General features: G+C 50.4%; 8 protein-coding genes across 8 annotated transcripts; 4 read left to right on the top strand and 4 right to left on the bottom strand.

Moving 5' to 3' along the window:
- Positions 1–1,531: 1,531 nt before the first annotated feature.
- On the bottom strand, positions 1,532–4,262 carry J4E82_010981 (uncharacterized protein; the record flags this gene model as incomplete). The annotated part of the gene is made up of 2 exons (XM_051737191.1): positions 1,532–4,131; positions 4,181–4,262. 2 exons carry the CDS (start codon positions 4,260–4,262, stop codon positions 1,532–1,534), a joined length of 2,682 nt encoding a protein of 893 aa, XP_051583068.1.
- Positions 4,263–5,731: 1,469 nt separating this feature from the next.
- J4E82_010980 (uncharacterized protein) lies at positions 5,732–6,830 on the bottom strand (the record flags this gene model as incomplete). Its single annotated transcript, XM_051737190.1, has 6 exons — positions 5,732–5,764; positions 5,818–5,926; positions 5,983–6,038; positions 6,087–6,197; positions 6,265–6,463; positions 6,514–6,830. The coding sequence occupies 6 exons, from the start codon at positions 6,828–6,830 to the stop codon at positions 5,732–5,734; spliced, it is 825 nt and encodes a 274-aa protein (XP_051583067.1).
- A 1,232-nt stretch (positions 6,831–8,062) lies between these two features.
- Positions 8,063–9,402, top strand: J4E82_010979 (uncharacterized protein; the record flags this gene model as incomplete). Its single annotated transcript, XM_051737189.1, has 6 exons — positions 8,063–8,249; positions 8,306–8,477; positions 8,530–8,721; positions 8,771–8,836; positions 8,887–9,016; positions 9,073–9,402. The coding sequence occupies 6 exons, from the start codon at positions 8,063–8,065 to the stop codon at positions 9,400–9,402; spliced, it is 1,077 nt and encodes a 358-aa protein (XP_051583066.1).
- Positions 9,403–9,977: 575 nt separating this feature from the next.
- J4E82_010978 (uncharacterized protein) lies at positions 9,978–11,298 on the top strand (the record flags this gene model as incomplete). The annotated part of the gene is made up of 3 exons (XM_051737188.1): positions 9,978–10,284; positions 10,341–10,470; positions 10,527–11,298. 3 exons carry the CDS (start codon positions 9,978–9,980, stop codon positions 11,296–11,298), a joined length of 1,209 nt encoding a protein of 402 aa, XP_051583065.1.
- A 1,141-nt stretch (positions 11,299–12,439) lies between these two features.
- Positions 12,440–12,877, bottom strand: J4E82_010977 (uncharacterized protein; the record flags this gene model as incomplete). Its single annotated transcript, XM_051737187.1, has 2 exons — positions 12,440–12,652; positions 12,701–12,877. The coding sequence occupies 2 exons, from the start codon at positions 12,875–12,877 to the stop codon at positions 12,440–12,442; spliced, it is 390 nt and encodes a 129-aa protein (XP_051583064.1).
- A 181-nt stretch (positions 12,878–13,058) lies between these two features.
- Positions 13,059–14,356, top strand: J4E82_010976 (uncharacterized protein; the record flags this gene model as incomplete). Its single annotated transcript, XM_051737186.1, has 3 exons — positions 13,059–13,170; positions 13,228–13,976; positions 14,033–14,356. 3 exons carry the CDS (start codon positions 13,059–13,061, stop codon positions 14,354–14,356), a joined length of 1,185 nt encoding a protein of 394 aa, XP_051583063.1.
- A 1,665-nt stretch (positions 14,357–16,021) lies between these two features.
- J4E82_010975 (uncharacterized protein) lies at positions 16,022–16,744 on the top strand (the record flags this gene model as incomplete). Its single annotated transcript, XM_051737185.1, has 1 exon — positions 16,022–16,744. The coding sequence occupies one exon, from the start codon at positions 16,022–16,024 to the stop codon at positions 16,742–16,744; it is 723 nt and encodes a 240-aa protein (XP_051583062.1).
- A 1,050-nt stretch (positions 16,745–17,794) lies between these two features.
- On the bottom strand, positions 17,795–20,564 carry J4E82_010974 (uncharacterized protein; the record flags this gene model as incomplete). The annotated part of the gene is made up of 3 exons (XM_051737184.1): positions 17,795–20,333; positions 20,388–20,500; positions 20,547–20,564. The coding sequence occupies 3 exons, from the start codon at positions 20,562–20,564 to the stop codon at positions 17,795–17,797; spliced, it is 2,670 nt and encodes an 889-aa protein (XP_051583061.1).
- Positions 20,565–20,624: the final 60 nt, after the last annotated feature.

Here is a 20,624-nt window from a genome sequence, read left to right as displayed (position 1 = left end):
TAGCTGCTTCACGGTCGCCCATTTTGGTTGAGTACGTGGAGAGATAACACGTGTTTTGTGTGGGAGTGCTGAGATTTGTGAGTGATCAACATCCCCGGGTGATCAACATCCCGGTCAGCTAGCTTAGCTATTCTTTTTGTCGTTTTGGAGGTCTGTTGTGGTGAGCTGGCGTGGTTGTGGGGAAAGGGGCCAGACAGCCTGATACCTTCCCGGCGGTTGCAACACCGACATTCTTTTTTGCTGCTAGTGATCAGTCCCACATGTCTGATCTCCTTGCTGCGCCCTCGAGAGGACGGAATATTGCAGGCGAGTTACGCTCGTAAGCCATCAGTCAGTGCTCACTAGTGTGGCTCATGCAATCCATGGCCTGATTAATACTGGGACTCATGCACCGCACTATTGTTGAGTAACGAACTGTTTACTCATACCTCGTACGCGTTTCGTCCTTCGGCCTTTTCGGTTTATTCTATCGTCAAGGCGCACAGCAGCGTCGATCTTCTCCGATTGTCCCGGGAACTGCGCGACCAGATCTACGCCTATGCGCTCCATCAGGGGGGCTGTCTTTATTTCCACCGCAAAGGTGACTACAAAGCATACTTCAGTACAAGTTCGCGTCAACCGCAGGAAATCGTTGAGCTCCAGTACATGTGTTGGCAGCTTCGCTCGGAGGCTCTCGGACTGGAATGGCAGCTTAACGGCTTCACCTTCCTGTCTCATGAAGACCGGTGCGGCCAATTTGTCGACAAATCATTAACAGAATAGCTCATAGGCTTCTTGGATATGTACTGCGAGGCGTGGACACAGCGACTCCGATGCGTCACTTTGTTGGCGTGAGATAGCCGTGTGGCGAAAGGGTGTCCGGGCAACCCAAGCTACTTGAGTGATCTATGTCTCGTCGCGCACATCTGTGAGGACTACCCTCGTATGACAGTGCGATAGCAGGTCGATCTTGGTCAGCAGCCGCGCGTCAATTTTACAACTGGTGTGCACGATTTCCATGCAAGCGTGCTTCTACTAATCAGAGTTCTCCGCCCCGAGCCACCCATCACCTTCGAGAGGCATATAAAAGAATCTCGGCTGAGTACAGAGCGGGCCACCCTGTAGCTATATCACTGGTTCTGGTGCCCGACAAAGAATGGTCACCTGGGGTGCCAGTGGATATACCTGGGCAGCTGTGAGAACATTATACACGCGCAGAACTTCGGAATTTCCCCCTTCAGAAGAATAGTTGACTCAGAAGGGTTACGAGTGATGATGACCAGTGATAACAGTGAAGATAAGTCCGCTCACCATGACAACACGGACGCTTGCTTGTTTGAGGAACGTCTCGCCCTTGCAATAGAGTGAGCGAGGAATGGAGTTTGAAGCGTAAATGAATGCAAACATGATTTTCTTGATTTTGAATTTCTCAGCCCTCTACTGGTTCGTTGATCTTCTTGTTCCGTAAGTGTTGATGTTCAACATCAATACCAAACGGATCTGTCCACTGGGCCAACACTAATGATTTGGCATGTCATCCGGATACATTCCTTTAGCCTTGAACAACCTCCCAACTTTCTCCTGTGCTTACCACTAAGTTCAAGACATCGATAACCGCAGCCTCCGTCCAGTAATCCATTCGCAAAATGTTGACACTCCATACAGGTCTCTCAGCCAACATCCTATCCATCATCGCAGCATCAAACCAGAAACCAGCTGTCTTCTTCTCTTTGTCCCACGTCCAGGTAGTTATCACTACGCTCTTCTGACGTAATTTTACAAACACGTCGTCTTGGTAGCCTTGGTCGCCCGCCATCAAAGCCTTTCGAAGCGTGAAGTCCGGCATACGTGTGGCCACATCCATTGCTGCTAATCGAGCATCAAATTGAGTGAAGAGAATAGTAAGAGCAGGTATGCTTGGCTGATAGTTCTTCTCCAGATGTGTGAAATCGGCGAAGCGTATGGTGTAGCGCTTGATGCTTGAAAGCTTAGGTATAGAGAGTGGTGTAGCGATGCCAAAGGGTAGCTCGTACATCCACATCGCTGTAAGAGTGCTGAACTCCGGAATGAAAGGCGCAATATCGATGTGCATACGGGAATGCTTTCTGCCACTCTCCTCAACTGTTAAGGGTGAAGTGGACGGAAATCTTGCTTCTGTGTGTACCTGGTTGCTCAAGATAGCTGAAATGACCTCGGACAGCCAATGTGCTGGATACCCAAGCTCATGCAGTCTGACGATGAGACGAAAGAAGATGGTGACATTGAGTGGCGCGTAGATGTAGCTGCTCATCTCAGATACAGAAGCAGGGAGTACAAGCTTGAGAAATATAGCGTACAGCCAATGCTCGACTTCTGAACGTAAACTGAGATCACCCTGAGTGCGCTGATAAGCGTGATAGAGAATCATTGGGTATTTGATTCCCTCAACAGTTCGAAGGAGGATATCGTCAATCTTGTTGAGTGAGATAGTCTTCGCACCTAAGAAGTTCGCAAGATCACGATCCGTGTGAACCGTGGTATACTCGCTGTTAAACGCTTCTACCGAACGAAATGCAGTGTGGTTACGGCAATTGTTGGCCAAAGCAAAAGAAGATGGCTTATCCTTCAACAGTGGTAGGACGTGGATGTAAGTAAACAGTGACCCACCCACATAGTCTGGAATATTACTAAGATGTATACGATCGTAGCGCTGAGGAAAGTGCCTGGGTCGATCTTTGACATCCTGCTTCGTGATTCTTCCGAGTGCCACTGTTACGTCACCTGTTATCATCTCGACATGTAGACGACCAGCTAGACCGCGCACTGCCTGCGCGGTATGAACAAAGAACGGTGCCAGGTAGTCGTATAGCTTTTGAGGGTTTTCTGGGTCTTTACCAATCCTTGTGCATGCGTATGGCATGCTAGCGAGCTGGAACAGATTATGAACTGCGAAGACGTCTTGTTTTATCTCGTTCAAGTTGGTCATATCTGCAAGCGTTACGTTGGGCTTCCAGTTCTGTTCGACGTAGTGCTTCAGGTTCATCGCACTCTGGCCACGCATGAGCATCTTGAGAAGCTTTCTGAGGGCGCGCGGTATCTCGTCATCAGGTGGTAATAGCAAACCGGAAACGATCCAATACTGAAGCTCTTCGTGGCATCCTTCTGAAGCCATACCCGCGACGTCGGTCTTTTGACCCGTTTCTGACCAACGCTGTATGGTAGCCTTCGCTTGGGAGACGAGGTTGTGGGCGGGAAAGGCATCCGCCGCTGCTTTCTGCCATTGTTGAAGAGCAGTAATAATGGACTCGCGCCCGTATTCGTACACAAACAGAAAGCCTGGCAATGTTGCATCTCCAGCCAAAACTTGAAGGGCGCGACTGATGGTCTGTTGTAGGCATTCGTAGTTCTGGGCGGGCATGACGTAGCCGGCATACAGGAAGAATAGTGTAACCAAGGCGACAGGAGGCTTGTTGACTTGGTCCGGCGCTGTGTTACCAACAGCATCTGCGATTTCTTCGAGTAGAAGTAGAACAAGGAGATGACGAGCTAATGCGCAGCCATTGATGTCGTTCACAGTGAAATGGTAATTGCACTTCTTCATCTCCGCCCGCTGGTCCAGCACCCGCCCTTTGTTGACGCTCTCGCTCTCGATAGCCCAGATCATCCGGATCGTCTGAAAAAGATGTCTAGCATCGCCAATGCCTCCAAAGAAGTAAGTGATGGTCTCAGAAGCCGACGTATTCGATATGAGCAGATGATCAAATAGCGGCATAGCGTCATCGTTGCCCACGTTGAAGCAATCAGGGGCGATCGCGATAGCGGGCTTGTAGTGTGGTAGATTCCTGACACCTAATCCGAATGTTTTTGCGGCCTCAGACTCTTGACCTAGCGTAACACATCGTTCTATCTCGGCCTTCGATGTCGACTCGCCCAACCTCTCCAAGAGCTTGTTCGCTTGGTCGTACTGCTTGAGATGAACATGCGCCTTGGATGCACGCAGAATTGCCTTTGACATTGCGCCATTGTTGGCTACTGGTATCAGGGAGAGTGCTTGGCGTACGTCCTCGATCACTTTGGTGTAGTTGCCGAGCTCGTAGTGGACGGCAGAGATGTTCAGCAAGGGGCGATAATCATTCGGGTATAGAGCAGCAGCTTTCTGGTAAGATGCGATTGCTCAAGAACCATTAGCGTCATTCGTGGAGGGTTGAGGGGGTCCATCTACCTTTCGTGAACTGTCGCTTCTTGAACTGATTGTTGCCCAGTTCCCTAGCATCCATCTCTCCGTTGGCGTCGTTGTCCGACATACTTTGTGGCTGTCAGAGAGAGAGTGTGTGAAGATCTCGGTTCTTTTGCGCATTCGAAAACACTAAACTTGTGGTTATACATGCGTTTGCTCTCGGTTGCCGCACAGACGTACGGGTCGCGACGTGTACGCTAGTGTATACAGTTCCTAGGAAATGCGTGAGTCTTCCAGTTTTGGAACGTGTCACCTGGTTAGTCAGAAATACAGTGACGATTGTTCCTCATTCACCACGCTGTCATGGTACGAACAATGACGATATGTGCCTACTCTTTCAGCTCACTCTCACCTGCATCGTCGAACCCCCTTTCTTCTCAAGGTTCAACTGCGCCCTATACACCCTCAACTGTAGCCACACAATCCCAACCACAAAGAACACAGCAATATCTTACCGCCCACCCGTCGCACGAGGACCCACCTCTTACTCGCCACAGAAAAGTACAGCCGCGTCCAGCATGTCTCGATACTTTCCTACACCGACTAAGGCTAAGCCTCGTATCAACCCACTTATTAAGCTCTTCGTATGGCGATGTCCCGATGACGGATGCAAATATGTCAATGAGACATTGGCAAGTGAAAGAGGCTACGTCCGAATGATCTCAACTGGCGAAGAGCTTCCAGAACCCATGTGGTACGGGGAAAAGTGCGAAATGTGCCGCCAGAAAGCAGGGTAAGTTGCGATTGTGTAAAATGCATGCAAAATATATGCTGACTTCGTATTTTCACCCTTGAAGTATAGAGTGCTTGCTCCTTCAAATCAAACCTCTGACGCCCTCTCAGCCTGTAAGTGAAGCGAAGGGCAACGGCAAGGCGGTGGTAGACGAGGATGTCGAGATGGAGGGTTGATGCGAAATATCGTCTACTCGTAAGCTCGAGTTCTGGATCTCCCCCGCGTTGACGGAGGACTGCTGGACATGTGGGCAGTCCGTTTGCTAGAAACACGCGTCGCCTCAAAGCTAACGGTTCGCGCCTAGATATGAGGCTTGATAGCACCAAGATTCCTCAAATCGCTTCTTGTCCTTTTACATGTCATGGCTGATGGGATATGTGAAATGAAACGGGCTGCGGTGTAAACGTCATCATATACATCACTGAGAACGCGTCAAGACGCGACGTGCTAGACCGGATCGGCTGTAGCGCGTCCTGTCCAGCCCGGGCTGAGCTTTCACTGATGCTGTGCAAATGAGAATTATTCTCGCCCTATGCTTCGCCGCGATCATGTGAAGCTGGACTAGCCAGTTCTTCCAGACCCGAACTCTTGCGAAAACGTGCAGTAGGCACGAATTCTTGTCGTCTTTACTTCCAAGGTTGGAGTAAAAGCAGCCAACGAAGCTCTTCAGCCCGTAACGACTTCACATCCTGCCATACTCAGTACAACAGTTGCCCTCCATACAATGCTCGTCATAGTCGCCCTCGAATCCATCGCAGTGGGCCTTACTCACGTCGAAAGAGCTGAAGAGCTGAGCCCCACTCTTATAGGCTTCTATGGACGTGTATTGCCGAAGCCTAGGGCATGATTAGCTCTCCTGCGCAACCTTTCAGCTGACCAGGCCCATTACCTGGTGATTCGGGAACACGAGCATGTCTGCAACGACGACATTCTCCCGTCTACTGGATGCAAATACTATGAGTTCAGCAACGTCATCTGGAGTGAGTGGATCGCAACCGCTAGATGTCTGTCAGCAAGCCTGTCCGGAACCTAAGGCAAGTTGCAAAGATCGTACGCATAGACCTTATCTGCTTTCTCTTTGTCAAAGCGATGCCGGATGTCGTTGAACTCCTGTGTGCACCATGTTAGCGTGAGTAGGCATAAAATCGCGATACTTACTGTCAAGACTTGCCCCGGATCTACTGTTATGATTCGGATACGTGTGCTGATCGACTCTTTCCTCAAAGCATCAGTGAAGGCCCGAATCGCTGCTTTACTAGCGCAGTATATCTGCATGATTCTCAGTTCACAACCATTACGAGTTCAAAACAGATTATCTGTCAGAAAGGCCACGCACCGATCCACCAACATAAGCCTCTCGCCCAGCAATACTTCCTAACATCACAACATCGCCCTTGCCGCCGTCTGGTCGCCTCTTGAATATCTTCATCACTGCTTGCGTCATGTTGATTACACCTTGCACATTCGTTGCCCATACATCCTGAATTACGTGTGTTGGTATGTCGGGTGCTTGTTCGACGCCTGACATGAAGCCTCTTTTCGTAGTTGTCAACGAATGAAGTAAACCTTCTAATGGAATACACACGCATTATTGACCAGCACATCCACGTCGCGGAACTCGTCTGGTAGTCCTTGCTCTCCAAACATCGCCTCGATCTCTTCCGGTCTTGAGACATCAAGTTCCATCACGAAAACCTTCACGCCATCGCCAGTTTCATTCTTTATCTCTGTGGCGAGCTCATGGAGTCGGCCGACCCTTCGCGCTGTAACAATAAGCTTCAGATCTTGTGGTGATGAACGAGCGAACTCGAGTGCAGTACTGCGACCGATTCCGGAAGAGGCCCCAGTGATCAACACGGTTTTACCGGAAAGATTGTTTGCAATCGAGTTGTGTGAGCGCATGCTTCCGTTCAAGTTCACAGAGCTCTTTGCGCGCTCGGGTCGTAAGATGTGTGGTAAGAACGGGAGCGGGGATATGGCCGTTGATACCCGGTTCCGCGAGGCAAGCTAACGAGCGGACGTTCGCGATGTTCAGTGGACATTCCATCGTCATCGCTCAGCCGTTACAATTACACCCTTGCAAATACTCGTCATGCCACACGCGATTACTTTGACCCAGCACTGCGGCGCCATTTCACCGAAATGGTTCCTTGAGCGTTCAAGGGTGCGGTGCCGCTGAAGGATTTGGCCAAGATGCAACGCCGAAACACGTTCCATTCTCATTGGGGTTGACATTGAGCGATCGGATTCTCTGCAGAGCTACGCACACGACTTCTACGCACATCTGTACGAGGTGCAGATAGAGAATCGCGTCGATGCTGACGATCTTGTTTTGATGGAAGAGCCCGCGCCACATGCAACAGTTCCTTCGGCAAGGTGGCGTGGATGTTCAGATGTTCGACAGGTACGCGGAGAATAGCGCAGGTTCACCGCACACCGGCATTTGCAAGCGAACATGACAATCATGCACAGAAAAGGCTGCTCGAAACGCGGTCTCTCGGCAGAAGCTGGGATGGGCCGCTCCTTAACATGAGGCTAACACCGATGCATCTGGGTGGGCGTTGAAAAGTTGCAAGCGAGGTACCAGACGACTGGGCCGACCGTGTTGGCGCCAAGATTGCGCGTCTCAACCGGAGCCGTAACCTTTTCCTGACTGCCGTATCTCATGGCTCACGCCACTTGAGTCAAGATTTGACCGTCTCAGCGAGACATTATCCGCAGCCCACGACTGTTCGCCGCGTTATGCATCCTCAAGCGAATCAAGCAAGAGCAAGGATGAGAGATTCATGGTTTAGGTGATTGAGGTCTCAGTGATGACCATCTTTTCCCCTAAAGAATATCATCGACATGTAATGAACCAGATTTGGGTCCGTGAAAGACAAGCTGCCTGATCGTGAGGCTTCCTTCAGTTCTCCTACCTTCAGTCCGATCCCTGTCATAAAGAATCCTTCCCCCAGTTTTCATCGACGTCTCTTTATCCGAATCAAGAGTACGAAGCATTGTGCATGCGATGCCATGTGTACTCCTATACCGCAGACTGTTCAGAGAATGAACGCTTCATATAGCACAATTTACCTCGTGAAGGCTGTCTAGCGCACCAACTTATCCACTGTCTTCTGCATCGGACTACAAAGATGTCTGACCCTAATGCAACGCTCATTGAGTGCCGCGTTGAATACGCCCTTGGAAGTGTCATTATAGCTGCAAGATTCTTCACGAGATGGAAGACATTGGGATGGCGAGGCTTCTACTGGGATGACTTCTTTGCATTTTGGTCGTGGGTATTCTTCACTCTCATCTACGTTATGGTGGAGTATCTCAGTAAGTCGAAGATAGCAGTGAGTTCGCGATTTGATCGTTTGACTGACAATCTCCAGGTATAATGGGTGCACCAATAGCCATGACCCAAGAGCAGCGTGAAGCACTCCCACCAGCGATGCGAAAGTCGATGCGAGAGGGTGCAAAGGGCATGTTTGCCTCGTTCTACTTCTTGATCTTCTTAGTTTGGAGTCTGAAAGGCTCGCTCATTATTCTCTTTCTGCGTTTGACGTAAGTGCAGTCTATGACGCTCCGCAAGATCGATACTAACTTTCGCGTGCAGGAGAAGTACTAGGCTCTACCATTATGTTCAAGCCGTGGGCGCTATCTCGATTGCTGCATGTATAGCTGCCATCATCACTCAAACCACACACTGCTTGCCTTTGAAGAGAAACTGGCAAATTCTTCCTGACCCAGGCAAAGAGTGCTCAGCTGGCATTGTGATTAACATTGTCATTGCTGTCGGGAACGTCTTGTGGGTAAATCCTCAAAGTTTAGCGATATGTAGCTAACGCATGATACAGAGTGGATGCTTTGTTGCTCGTTGTTCCTTTATGGATGCTGAAAGATGCAAAGATCAGTCTATGGCGGTGAGCTTATTCCCCATATAAGAAGAGCCAAAGCTGATACATGTTCAAAGCAAAATTCGAGTCATCTTTCTCCTGTCTCTCGGTCTCTTCGTTATGGGCATGGCTATCGCACGCTGCATTTTGTCCATCGGCACCTCCGTCCAAGTGGCTCTCTCTTCAGTGTGGGCACAACGCGAAGCCGTAAGTCTGCCATTCACCTACAAGCCATAATTTCGGTATCTGATCGTGTGCAACAGATCGTGTCCATATTCGCAGTGAATGCACCCGTAATCAACAGCCTCTTTCGAGCAGAAACATGGGCAACAAGACACTCTTCGAGCGGCTACGTATCCAAGGACTCCCACAGGTCGCGGACAAATACCAGTACGTTGGGAAAGAAGAAAAAGACCGGCTTCGAGATATACAAGATGACGGATATCGAGACCAAGATGACGGACTTTGAGACAAGCAGCAAAGAGAGCACGTCGGAATTGTTCAAAGATCCAATGCTATCTCCAGTGCCTTCGCAGTGGAGATGTTCAGCGCGAGGAGCAAGTCGAGATGGTAACCCCGGACGTATGGCTTGAAGGGATGCGGGAAGATACCCATAGCCCCTGAAGCTGTCGTAACGTCCCGCTGATTGGCGCTGTTCTCCGACATTTCGATTCCTTCCGCGGAGGAGAGGGATTGCTTGACGCGTCCGCCTAGCATTTGGTTACATACAGCCTACCTTTCATATCGCACATCACCGCAAATGTAACTCACTACTCTTGTTGCCCAAGATATAGTCCTCGTCAATTAGGGGTCGCTAGACACCAACAATAACTCAAAGCATACACTTGAGCCGCTCATCTTACGACCTGCACGATAAGGCCACCCCAGCAATAACAGTCTTCTCAGCCGAGTCATGGGCACATGTCAACGTACACTAAGGATCAACTCCCTGATCGACCCCACATCTGCCAAGACCTTATTGCCGTTCGCGGTAGGCGATAAACCGTGAGATGACCAGGGTCTGTAAGAAGCGGAACTAGAGAGTCGTGAATTCGAGAATATGTAGTCAACAATACTGAAGCACGAATCATGCCAGGAACTGATAAGTACCCCACACTATCCGGCTCATGGCTCTCTACCAAATCAAAACTCATTAGAACTTTTCAAAATGCCATCTTTCCAAGACACAATCAGAAACCTAGACTCTTTACAGCCCTCACAGTTCTCTACAGACGCTGAGCGCTACGAAGCTAAAGAAGCAGCGCGCCGCCTTCTGAACCGCCTCGAAACGCCATTTGAGCAAGGCTGGAGGCTGTCTTTCGAGACGCCAGTGCTCATCGCCGGTATCCAGACCATTCTTGACCTCGGCATCTGGAAGCAATGGACGGAGGCGAATAAGAAGAACCCTGGTGCACCAGTGCATCTGGATCAGCTGCTAAAATGGGCCAACGCGAAGGCCGAGCCAAATCTGTTGCGTGAGTATAGATGTCATTGGAAGTAAGAATTACAGAGCTGATATTGTGGTTTGTAGGAAGATTTTTGAGACACATCGCTGCGCTATATGTATTAGAAGAGACAGATGTTGATACCTGGAAGCCTACACCGTACTCGCTCTCTCTTGGCGACACGGTATCGCATACCGACCAAATCACACAATGCGGGTACGTGGAGCCATCCTCAATCAGATTCCTCAGTGGTCCGTTAACGCAACTCTCAGTACCGATCATACCGTTCCCACAGGCGTCAACCTCCCGTATTTCCTCAAGAAATACAATTATGTCGAACCAGTCGACCTGGCCAAACTCGACAACTACCGCGATATGACAGGCGGAAAAGACTTCTTTGCTACTTGCGCCGCTGACCCGGTGGGCAAGGGAAGTAGCTTCATGGGTCTGATGACCGCGCTGCGGAACCATAAGATGAGCTGGACAGATGTGTACGATACGAACCGCATCGTCGATGGTGCTGATGTCCAGACTGGAAAACCTTTGTTTGTGGACATTGGCGGCGCGCACGGTCTCGACACTTCGCGTCTTCTTGACAAGCATCCGGACCTGCCTGCCAACGTTCTGGTCCTGCAAGATACTCCCGAAGTCGTCGCAATGCCCATTGAAGACTTGGATAAGAGGATAGTGAAACAAGCCTACGACTTCTTCACGCCTCAACCTCAAAAGCACGCGCGCGCTTACTTCTTCCATGCCGTACCCCACGACTGGCCTGATGCGGACTGCGTACGCATGTTCTCGCAAGTGGCCGCTGTGTTCAAGCGCGGATATTCCAAGCTCCTGATCTACGAGGTTGTGCTGCCGAAGAAGGGAGCCACGAACTTGATGACGACGTTGGATTTGCAGCTCATGAACTGCACAAGTGGAATGGAGAGGACAGAGGAGCATTGGGCGAGATTGTTGAAGGAAGCCGGATTTGGTATTGTAGATATAAGTCGGCATCCAAGGGCTGTGGAGAGCGTTATCGAGGCGGATTTGATCTAAGTGGTACGTCGGGCGTATTGGTCGTCCTACATGCCCACGTTTCGAGTCAGAATGGAGCATGCTCAGAAAGTCACTTCGAATAGACCAATACTATCTCTTTCTGAGAAAGGAATTTGATGTCCGCTCCACCCTTCAATCCAATCTCTCGCCATAACTTGATGACCTTTCCTATGCACCTCAACATTCTTTCTTCCTTCTCTCCGCTTCCTGTTGGCGAGCCAAACACAAGGGTGTTCAGCAATAGAGGCAAATATATTGTTTCGCGCGATACCATATGGCAGGTTTGCAGCAACCCAGCACCAATTCCAGAAACGTCGAATCTACCACGCTGGACATCGTAGGACAGGAGTCCTTTCTCGGAAGTGAGGGCGTACGCATAGATCATGTTGCGGATTTCACCTGGGAGACAAAGTAGGGGCGATGCTGCTATTGCAGCCTGATGGGCCGCTAGTGTGGTATGGGAGGATAGGGGACCGAGGATTTTGGTGTGGGTCTTTCGTGGCCGTTTGTAGGATCTGAAAGTTTTCGAAGACTTTCTGAAGAGAAACTTTGTGGTTCTTGAAGGTTCGAAGCTTTCTGCCTGGCCAGGTTTTGTAGAGATCTGTGGCTCTTTGGACAGGGTTGAAGCATGCGGGGTCTGCAACGTTGGATTGTAGCACGAGGTATGCATGATACAGGAGGTGATAGTGTGTAGATGGCTGCGCTTTTGATGGTGGCTGATGTATCCAGTGATATGTGTGAGGCTTGAGATTAGAAAGAACTGGTGGAGGCTTCAGGCGTTAGTACCAAATTATATATTTTGGCCCACGATAGAGTTGTAATCATCAAAAGACACGGCCATATTTGCTACTGTTGCGAATTGCACAATAGCTCCATGGTTGACTGTTCGCTACCAGAAAGTGAGGGCACGTCTACCTTCGCCTCAGCTATTTTCTCGGCCTACTATCATCAGCTGGGACCCTATCACAGCGCTTGAGTGCAATGTTTACAGTATGATTGATCTTAACATGCTTCGCACATACCTTGCGCCCAAGTAAATGAGCGCTCCAGCCGTGGGGCCTTCCAGACTACGCCCACTCCCCCCTCGAATTGGGTGCGCGTATCTGGAATCATCGATCCATAGTCGACATATATGATTTCTTCATAGAGTAACACCACTCTTTTGGCCCGGGAACGTGGTTTCTTCGAACTCGATCTTGGTGATGTGCTGGCCGGGCACAACGATCAGTCCAACATAACGACTATTCCAAGCTACGGATGTGGATGGATTTCCCGACTCTTCCACCGCCTTGCGAATCGTCTCGGCTGATGGCGCACGGTACTCATGTGCCAGTGCAAGAATGATGTTACGGCCCTATACCGTGTCAACACAGTGCAAGCTCGTACACACGTCATAGCCTACCTTATCCGTGCACTTCATCTGGCCTCCAAAGACGCGTCCATCGCTGGCATGTATGCGTAGATTCTTGCCGATGAACTGATTCAGCCAGAAAGTCGCTTGCTCGTTGTCCATGTTGGGGTTCTTCTTTGCTCTGGGGAAGAGCCAGCTGTAGCGGTTGGTCCTCCTTGGGGCTAACATTTCACTTCTTGGAAAAGAGGGGACCGCGATGTGGCTGTGTAACCTTGAGGCTGGAGTCGTGGCTTGAGAGGCCCGTCGGAGAGGGGACGGCCGATGTGGCTTGGCGCGTTTGACGCGTTTGCGCCAAATTTCTGGACTTTGCGGAGCCCATGCGCAGTGGAAAGTCGCCATACATCCCACCATGTCTTCGATACGGCGGAGCTGCCAATCGGCCTTGTTCAGGACAAACAATGTCTGTCTGTACACCAATGGCTCAAGACGCGCATTCTCTCGCACGTCGGTGAGCTCCAGAGGTCCGTACCACACCCGCATCGCCCTCCCACTGCTTACCATACTTACACGGACATAAGGCGCTCTCCCAAACTTCCTCCCACCCTCCAAGCCCGAACTATCAGAGCTCCTCTCCAAGTTCAACGCCAAGATCCTTCTTCCCTCTCACTTGACGAAAGAACAACGGAAGCTTGTCTACTCGAAAGAATCCCGCGCAAAACTCGAAGCCGAACCCGTAGAGATCACCCTGGGAGATGTCACTCTTCCTCTCGAACACCTCGACCGGAACAGACTGCCAAACACTTTCAAGACTTTCAGGGGGATCGTAGCCGAGAGCGAGACTAAGGAGGACTGGGAAAATGTAGTCAGATGCTTGGAGGGATTCGAAGAGGCGGGCATCAAGGTCGAAAGCGCGTGGCAGGAGCTAGTCGTAAGAAAGTTAAATCTAGCGGACATGCATCATCTTGTCCTCAAGATGTTGCAAAGATCAAAGGCAACAGGCGTGAAGCTGAGCAACTTGGGTGTGCTGCAACAAGTATTGAGGAGTGTGCACGACAAAGCTACCTTGTCTGACTGGGCAGAGGAAGAGACAGCCAAGATGTACAAGCAAGCGAAGCAGATTGTCGAGCTCATGGATAATGAGGAGCACCACAAAGTCCAGAATCGCAAGGATCAGCCTACTGAAGGTGACTGGAGGGGCAGGCCTTCCGTTGTTGCACTGCCGACCGAACTGGCTGCTGTGCTCGCCGAGCGACATGGCGGAGACATGGAACAAGTCAAGAAGCTATCGAACCGTTTGGTAAATGCGCTTAAGCAAAGTGATTACACAGTATGTTTCCAAGAGCTTCGCCAATAAACACAAGGAATACTGACAAGCCTTTCTAGGCCTGGCTCGACATGACGTCCTTGCGGTCCAGTACTAAAGCCGATTCATTCAAAAACGTTACCACACAGTTGGCATTCACAAAAGACCACAGCTACAGTCTCCTTGAAGTAATGATTGTGTGGAATGCACTCAAGACATCTCGCAAAGTACTGGGTGCTGAAATGCCCATGGCCGAAGAGGCACAAAAGTTCGAAACTAAGGCAGAGCAAGTCCTGATGGAGGGCATGCAGTCGTTGGATGATATGTCGAAAGACAAGAGCGGCAAGTCGCTGAAACCAGCGTTTGTGAAATACGCCAAGGATGTCCTTGAGAAATGCAGATAAGAGGCGAGCACCAAGAAGTTAGATGTAAAGAAATAAGAATACGGCAGGACTGACTGTCATGTAAGTCCATATACTGTACCATAGCGCAGAAATGAATAAGGAAGTGTTCCTTTGCTGGTGGAGCACCACATTTTGAGCATGGTCATTATCGGCTGCATCGCCTCACACCAGTCAAATAAACATGATTTCATTATCACAGCGTATCAAATCATGGACAGCTCACATGGCTTCTTTGGCGCCGGCACCGACTCCCTTGCTTTATTTGGCCTCATGAGATTGCCCGTAATCTAGTCTGACGCTGGGCACTTTCTGGAGACGAATGACATTACTAAATCTCACCAGAACATCTATTGTAGACCTCGGGTCGAGTCTCGACCAAGTATGGAAAACCTCGACTTCGTTCCATGTGTGATAGCTCTTCACTTCGTTATTCAGTGTCCGATTCTTGATTTTGATATTAAAGTTTTCGACGGTATGGAAGGAAAGATGGTGCCCTCCAAGTCTGCACGTTGGGTAGCTACGTGTGCGTTCAGTCACTGGTGCCAGCGCAAATGGCCTCAATCACCTTCTCATAGGTGTCTTCTTGGTAGCAAAGCTATCTTTTGGAGGCCGCTCGTTCTACGGGTCATCATAAATTGCGAGAGTCTTTTTTGTCGCAGCTGTTTTCGAACATGGCAGACTTGCTTCTTGCTTTTGAAATGAACCGCAGAATTGTAGATCGCAGTGATCACCAGTTGCTCCAAATGTCTTCAAAAACACCCAGGAAACATGGTCAAGAGAAGTGTTGGGTTCAGTTTCTATCGTATCCAGGATATGTTGATGGAGCATGGAGCACCCAAAAGATGTGTGCACAAGCCAATATATCTATGAGGAGATCATGAAACTCATCCCGACAGTCTGTGGCGCCGCAATCCCACATGGCTGTCAAGTGTGGATTTTTGAAATGGACACATCTTGGTTTCGGAGAATAGCGATATTGTGAAGGATGCGGCGATCTTCCAGAGCGAGGCCATTGTCTTTTTCGAACACGAAGGAATCTTGGAAAAGATTGTCTACTCAAACATGGAACTATAGATTTGGAAATTGTGGAAAAGTCCACGAGAAAAGGACATGAAATCACTTGTTCAACATTTTGGACACCATGAGCGCGAACCGTTCGGGTTTTGGAAGACTCTCAAGGTATGTTTATAGAAGAAAAGAGGATCTGAGAAATGACAATGAGGCTTATATACGTCCGCCGAGCCTAATGGTGTTGGCTGTCACCAACAGCATCGGCACCTTTGTGTGTAGTCATATGATCGTTACGGTGTTCGGCATAAAATCAATAGGTTGACTGTGTACTCGAAGCAACTGCCGACGATCAACGCGAGTAATCAGCTGTATTGATAGACGCGGTTCCAATGTCTCAAGCGTAAGCGGTCGCGCGCGTGTCGTTTCATGAATTGAGTACAGACTCCAGCACTGCTTTCACCTGACTTGTCAGCTGCACCTGCCTTTCACGACGCCTAGCTGCTTATACTATTGTCTCAAAGTTTCAGATTCTGCTTGTGCTTGATCACATGGGCACTTTTCTATATCTATTTTGTTGCATTGCAGATGAATATCACAACGCTCAACCACACCCGCAACGAAATCGCAATTACAACCATCAAGTAGACTTCAGAAATGAGCGTCCCATCAAATTCATCTGCTTCTCCGGCAACTGGGCGCATAACCACCTCTGCTCAAATCCTCCCCAACTGGGACACTTCCCGCCCCATTCTACGTTTCGACTTCCCCAACGCCCAAGCCCAAGAAGCCTTCCACCGCGCCTTCTTACAAGTCCGCTCCGAAAAGGATAAGGCTGCCTTCATGGCACGTTTCTTTGAGAACTACGACGGACAAGTGTCGATCCCACGACGCGTTGTCATGGACACGAGTCGTGATGAGCAAGTGGCAAAGGAGGTACAGCGAAGTTTGGGGGTGGTAATGGATACCGACAGGGATCCAGAGGTTGCCAGAAGACTACAGCAGCAAATGGGTGGAGACGACTCTGGCGGAAATCGAATGAACGCGCAATTATACGATGAAGAAATGGCAAGCCTTAGACAGCGCCGGCTTGATTTCGAAAGGAGGCGTCAGGGTTACGGCGGTGCGGGTGGCTTAGGCTACAACGGCGGTGTGGGTCGGATGACAGACCGGTTTGGAGATATGTCAGTTCACCAGCGCGTTGCACATCCTGGCTATGCTCCGCAACAGCCACGCCAACCGGACTACTACGATAATGGCTATGGTGAGCCGTACCCATGGGCATACGGTCCAGGTGACGGAGGGGACGGGAATGGAAGTTATGACGCTGGATACGATCCTAGGTATCGATACTGGGGCCAGTGGCGTAGAGGCTACTAAGCCTGCTGAGCACCAATGTTGATCAACCATGGAGACTCTTAGTGTTCGAAACAATGTCACATATCTAGACACGAGCTGATGATATAAATCGTACGCGCCAAAACCAAACCTCATAGTAGACCTGTTAGACCATGATAGCGCTCCTCAGACATATGCCAGGTCCCTCTCCCTACTAGCGTAGCCTCCTGTGTCTCCTGCTCAACGAATTTTGTCATCCGAGTCCTGTATTCTGATGGCTTCCATACGTTTCCGCATTGCCAGTCGCGCCATAGCGCCCTTTGGCTTGTTTAGTTCGATGCTTGGGGACGACGGGCTTTTTGGCGAGCAGGTAAGGGATGGAGGACTCTGTGACGTAGGGCTCTGTGACGAAGGACTCTGCGGTGGAGGAGTCTGAGGCGGAAGTCTCGGTGTACCGGCAACTCGTATCTTCATCTTGGCCGGTCGCCACTCCCATGGCAGAGGAAATCTCTGAACCATTTCCGTAGAATACCTAGCCGGGCAAGATGTAGATCGTGGCCTGACAGATGCTGTACATGGGAGTTTGTATGGAGGATTCCATGTGGGCGAAGTAGTGGGGTTTGAACGAGAGGTAGTGACCCGAGAAGAAGCAGCTATAACGGAGGCAGTACAGATAGCAAAAGACAGTAGTAGTTCAAGAAATTTGGCGATGTGAGGGCTGTTGTGAGACGGTAGTGCAATAGCGATATGTGAGGCGTGTTCTGGCGGAACCAACAGAGTTTTGTTTAGGCTGTCGAGCATTGCAACTGCTTTATTGTGACAGTAGGGCGCTTTCCAGCGTAGATGCGTAGAGGGCGGAAGGAGTGATTTCAGGCTATCACCCGTTGTTGGTGCCCGACATCAACACTTGGGACGCAGGGACGACCGGACCATGATGTACCGTACTGCCATACCTCGACGAATAAATACACGATAGCGAAAACCTCTAAGGTTTGGTGTAGTACCATGCACCGTCTTTCGTACCCTCGTGGTCACGTTTTGATGGGTTCTTCAATAGATCATTTCGTCAAGATTCGTATTCGTACAATGGTATCACTCTTCAAATCCCAGCCACTCGCCAACATCTTCGCCTTCGTCACTATCGACCATCTCTTCATCCATTGTCCCATCTTCAATGGCCTTGACCCCAAAGTCAAGCTGTGCTGACTTCTCTTTCTCCTCTGGCGGCTGTGCCAAAAGATATTCAATGCGATAGATGTTCTCGTCCGCCAGTCTGGCGAGCTCAGCTTGTATCCTACGAACGGCCTTCTCTACACTTCTTAGTTCAGCCTCGAGGCCGCCCTTGTTGTCTTTCATCCATCGACCATGCTTGCTGAGGAGCGATTCAATCCACACCAGATTGAATTCCAGATGCGGAGACTCATCGGCCTGAAGAGCGACAAATCGTAATAAGCGGCCTAGATATACTGAAGGTAGGTCTTTGACTACCAAAGCTACGCTGCCCACGGGTGTGGCTTCATATACGCGACGAACCAGATTGCGCTCGTTGAGGCGGAAGGCCATGACCAATGCTTTGAGATAGTCCTTCTGTGCGAGAGTTTCGAGAGTTGTAGCTGGGGTAACGGTGATGTCTAGGTCGAATGGATCGAACTGGAATGTGTTGTCGAGTGAGTAGATTAATAAACCTTCTGTCGATGCAGCACAGAACGCTCGCCCGGTGGGTGAAAATGCGACAGCAGGTACTCGTACTTCGGGTCGTGTTCTCCGTGCGCCAATGCCTTTTTGCGCCCCAGGTAAGGTTGTGTCTCGACGATCTTCCAGATCTGACGCCTCGCCTTGCTCGTCAATAAGACCTTGTGGTCCAGCATCTGTGAGCAGCTTGCTGTTGAGAAACTCTTGCGTGCCATCGAGAGATAGGTTCACGGATACAGTGAACTTCTTGAGTAACACACCCGACTGAACATCATACAAGCAAATGTACTTGCTGTTCCCACCGGCCAGTACACATGTCCCGTCTGCGCTGTACTTGACCGATGTAAAGGCTTTGGTACCTGCGACGTTGGCCGCCGTTCTTCGATCTGACATCTTACGACCACCGGAAACATCTCGCCGCGCATCGACGCCGTTTTCTTGTGCAGCATCGGAGACATTCCAGAATGTAAGCTGCCCGTCAAGTGTTGTTACGGCTATTTGCTTTGAGTCGGGACGGAAAGCCACAGATAGAATGTCGGCCATGAGTTGCAGCGGCTCACTTGTTTGCGTGCGAGCAAAGATGTTCCAGACGCGGACGGTCCTGTCCCAACTTCCACTCACCAGCGTGCCTGCATCAGGGGAGAATGACAAGGACGATACAGGGCCCTCGTGGCCAGACAGCCTATCAAGCAGCTGGCCAGTCTGGACAGACCAGATGTGAATGTCGAAAGAATCGATAGAACCTGCGCATACGACCTCACCGCTCGGGTCAACGGCCAATGATGAAAACGAAAGTCTCGAAGGTGCCGTGAATGTGCGGAAGTTGCGATACCGGTGGAGATCCCACGCCCTGACAGAACCATCCAGACTGGCTGTGAACAGGACATTTCCCTTCTTCGCAAATTCGCAGGCCGTTACACCACCCATGTGTTCGGTGAATGTGACGACACAGAAACCAGAATTGACTTCCCACACCTTGATCTTTCCATCGTCAGCCGCCGTTATTATGCGCTGGCCGTCTGGCGAGTATGCGATGGTGTTCATTGAGTCGAAGTGCCCCTGCTGCTTCAGAATGTACGATTCCGATTGCCACTCCCAGACCAGCAGCTGCCCGAGCTTCGATGCGCCAAAGGCGAGCCATTCTCCGGTCTTGTTGATTGCGACATAGTCAATATCGTTTTGAGAAATGCTGAGGCTGGAGATTTGAGCAAACTCTGGCAGCTCGTGAATGAAAAAGGCACCGTGGGAGAAGCCTGTAACGAGTAGTTTCGACTCAGGATGGAAGCTGGCGCATGTGACATGTGCGTTGTTCTGGTGGAAGAAGTGGCGCTCCGCGATGCCCCACTGTAGATTCTCGTCGTCGTTCTCATCGGCGTCGGCTGGCGCATCGTACCGTAGCATGTATTTCCATACAAACAGTGCACCGTCCTTGCTGACTGTGTAGATGGTCTCTTGATCCTTAGAGAACCAGGCGCCGACTACTTCCTGCCTGTGTCCACCCAGCGTGGTCTGCGCATGCCCTTCTTCTTGATCTACGCTCCAGATGCGTGCCGTCATATCTTTGGACGCGCTAAGGAAAAACCTCGAGTCGCTCGACCACTCTATGCTTTGCACATTGTTGTAGTGTCCCGTATATATCCGGTGTCGCACAAACGGCGCAAACTCTAAATCGCCCTCTGCGACATCTGGAGTAGACGGGGTGTGCCATACTTCGATCTGCCGTCCTATACCTACTGCAAAATGCCGACCCGAGGGAGAGAAAGCAATCGAGGTGACTTCGCCGCGGAGAGAGAAATGGTAGAGGACGATGCGACGAGGGACATTGGTAAGGACTGCGCGACCGTCTTCGTCGACTGAGAGGAGGAGATTTCCGCGAGGGTTGAGGGCAAGGCGTGCGATGTTCTTCCGGTGCGCAAATGGAAGTGTGTGTGATTTGGAACTGGGCAGAATTAGCGCACGTCCATTAATGTGGAAGTCGCGAGTTAATACTCACTTTACAAGGTCGAAGACAGTGACCCGGTTACCAACCGGTGATAGTAGACATGTGCCATCTGGAGTGAAGAGAAGGTTGCCTCTGCTGTAGACGGTACCCAGCAGGTTGGAGAACTACAAAAGTCAGCCGCAAACACGTCCATGGCAGGATTGGACTTGCCTGAAAGTCAGTCTTCATCTTCAATATGTCTTGGCTGCAGTCTCGTCATGTCGTGGCGGGCGTGGTCGCATCTTGAAC

Source organism: Alternaria postmessia (assembly GCF_024291825.1).
Source record: "Alternaria postmessia strain BMP 2775 chromosome Unknown scaffold_156, whole genome shotgun sequence".
NCBI lineage: Eukaryota > Fungi > Ascomycota > Dothideomycetes > Pleosporales > Pleosporaceae > Alternaria > Alternaria postmessia.
The sequence above is the reverse complement of the archived record's forward strand: the minus strand, read 5'-3'. Positions and strand labels throughout refer to the sequence as shown.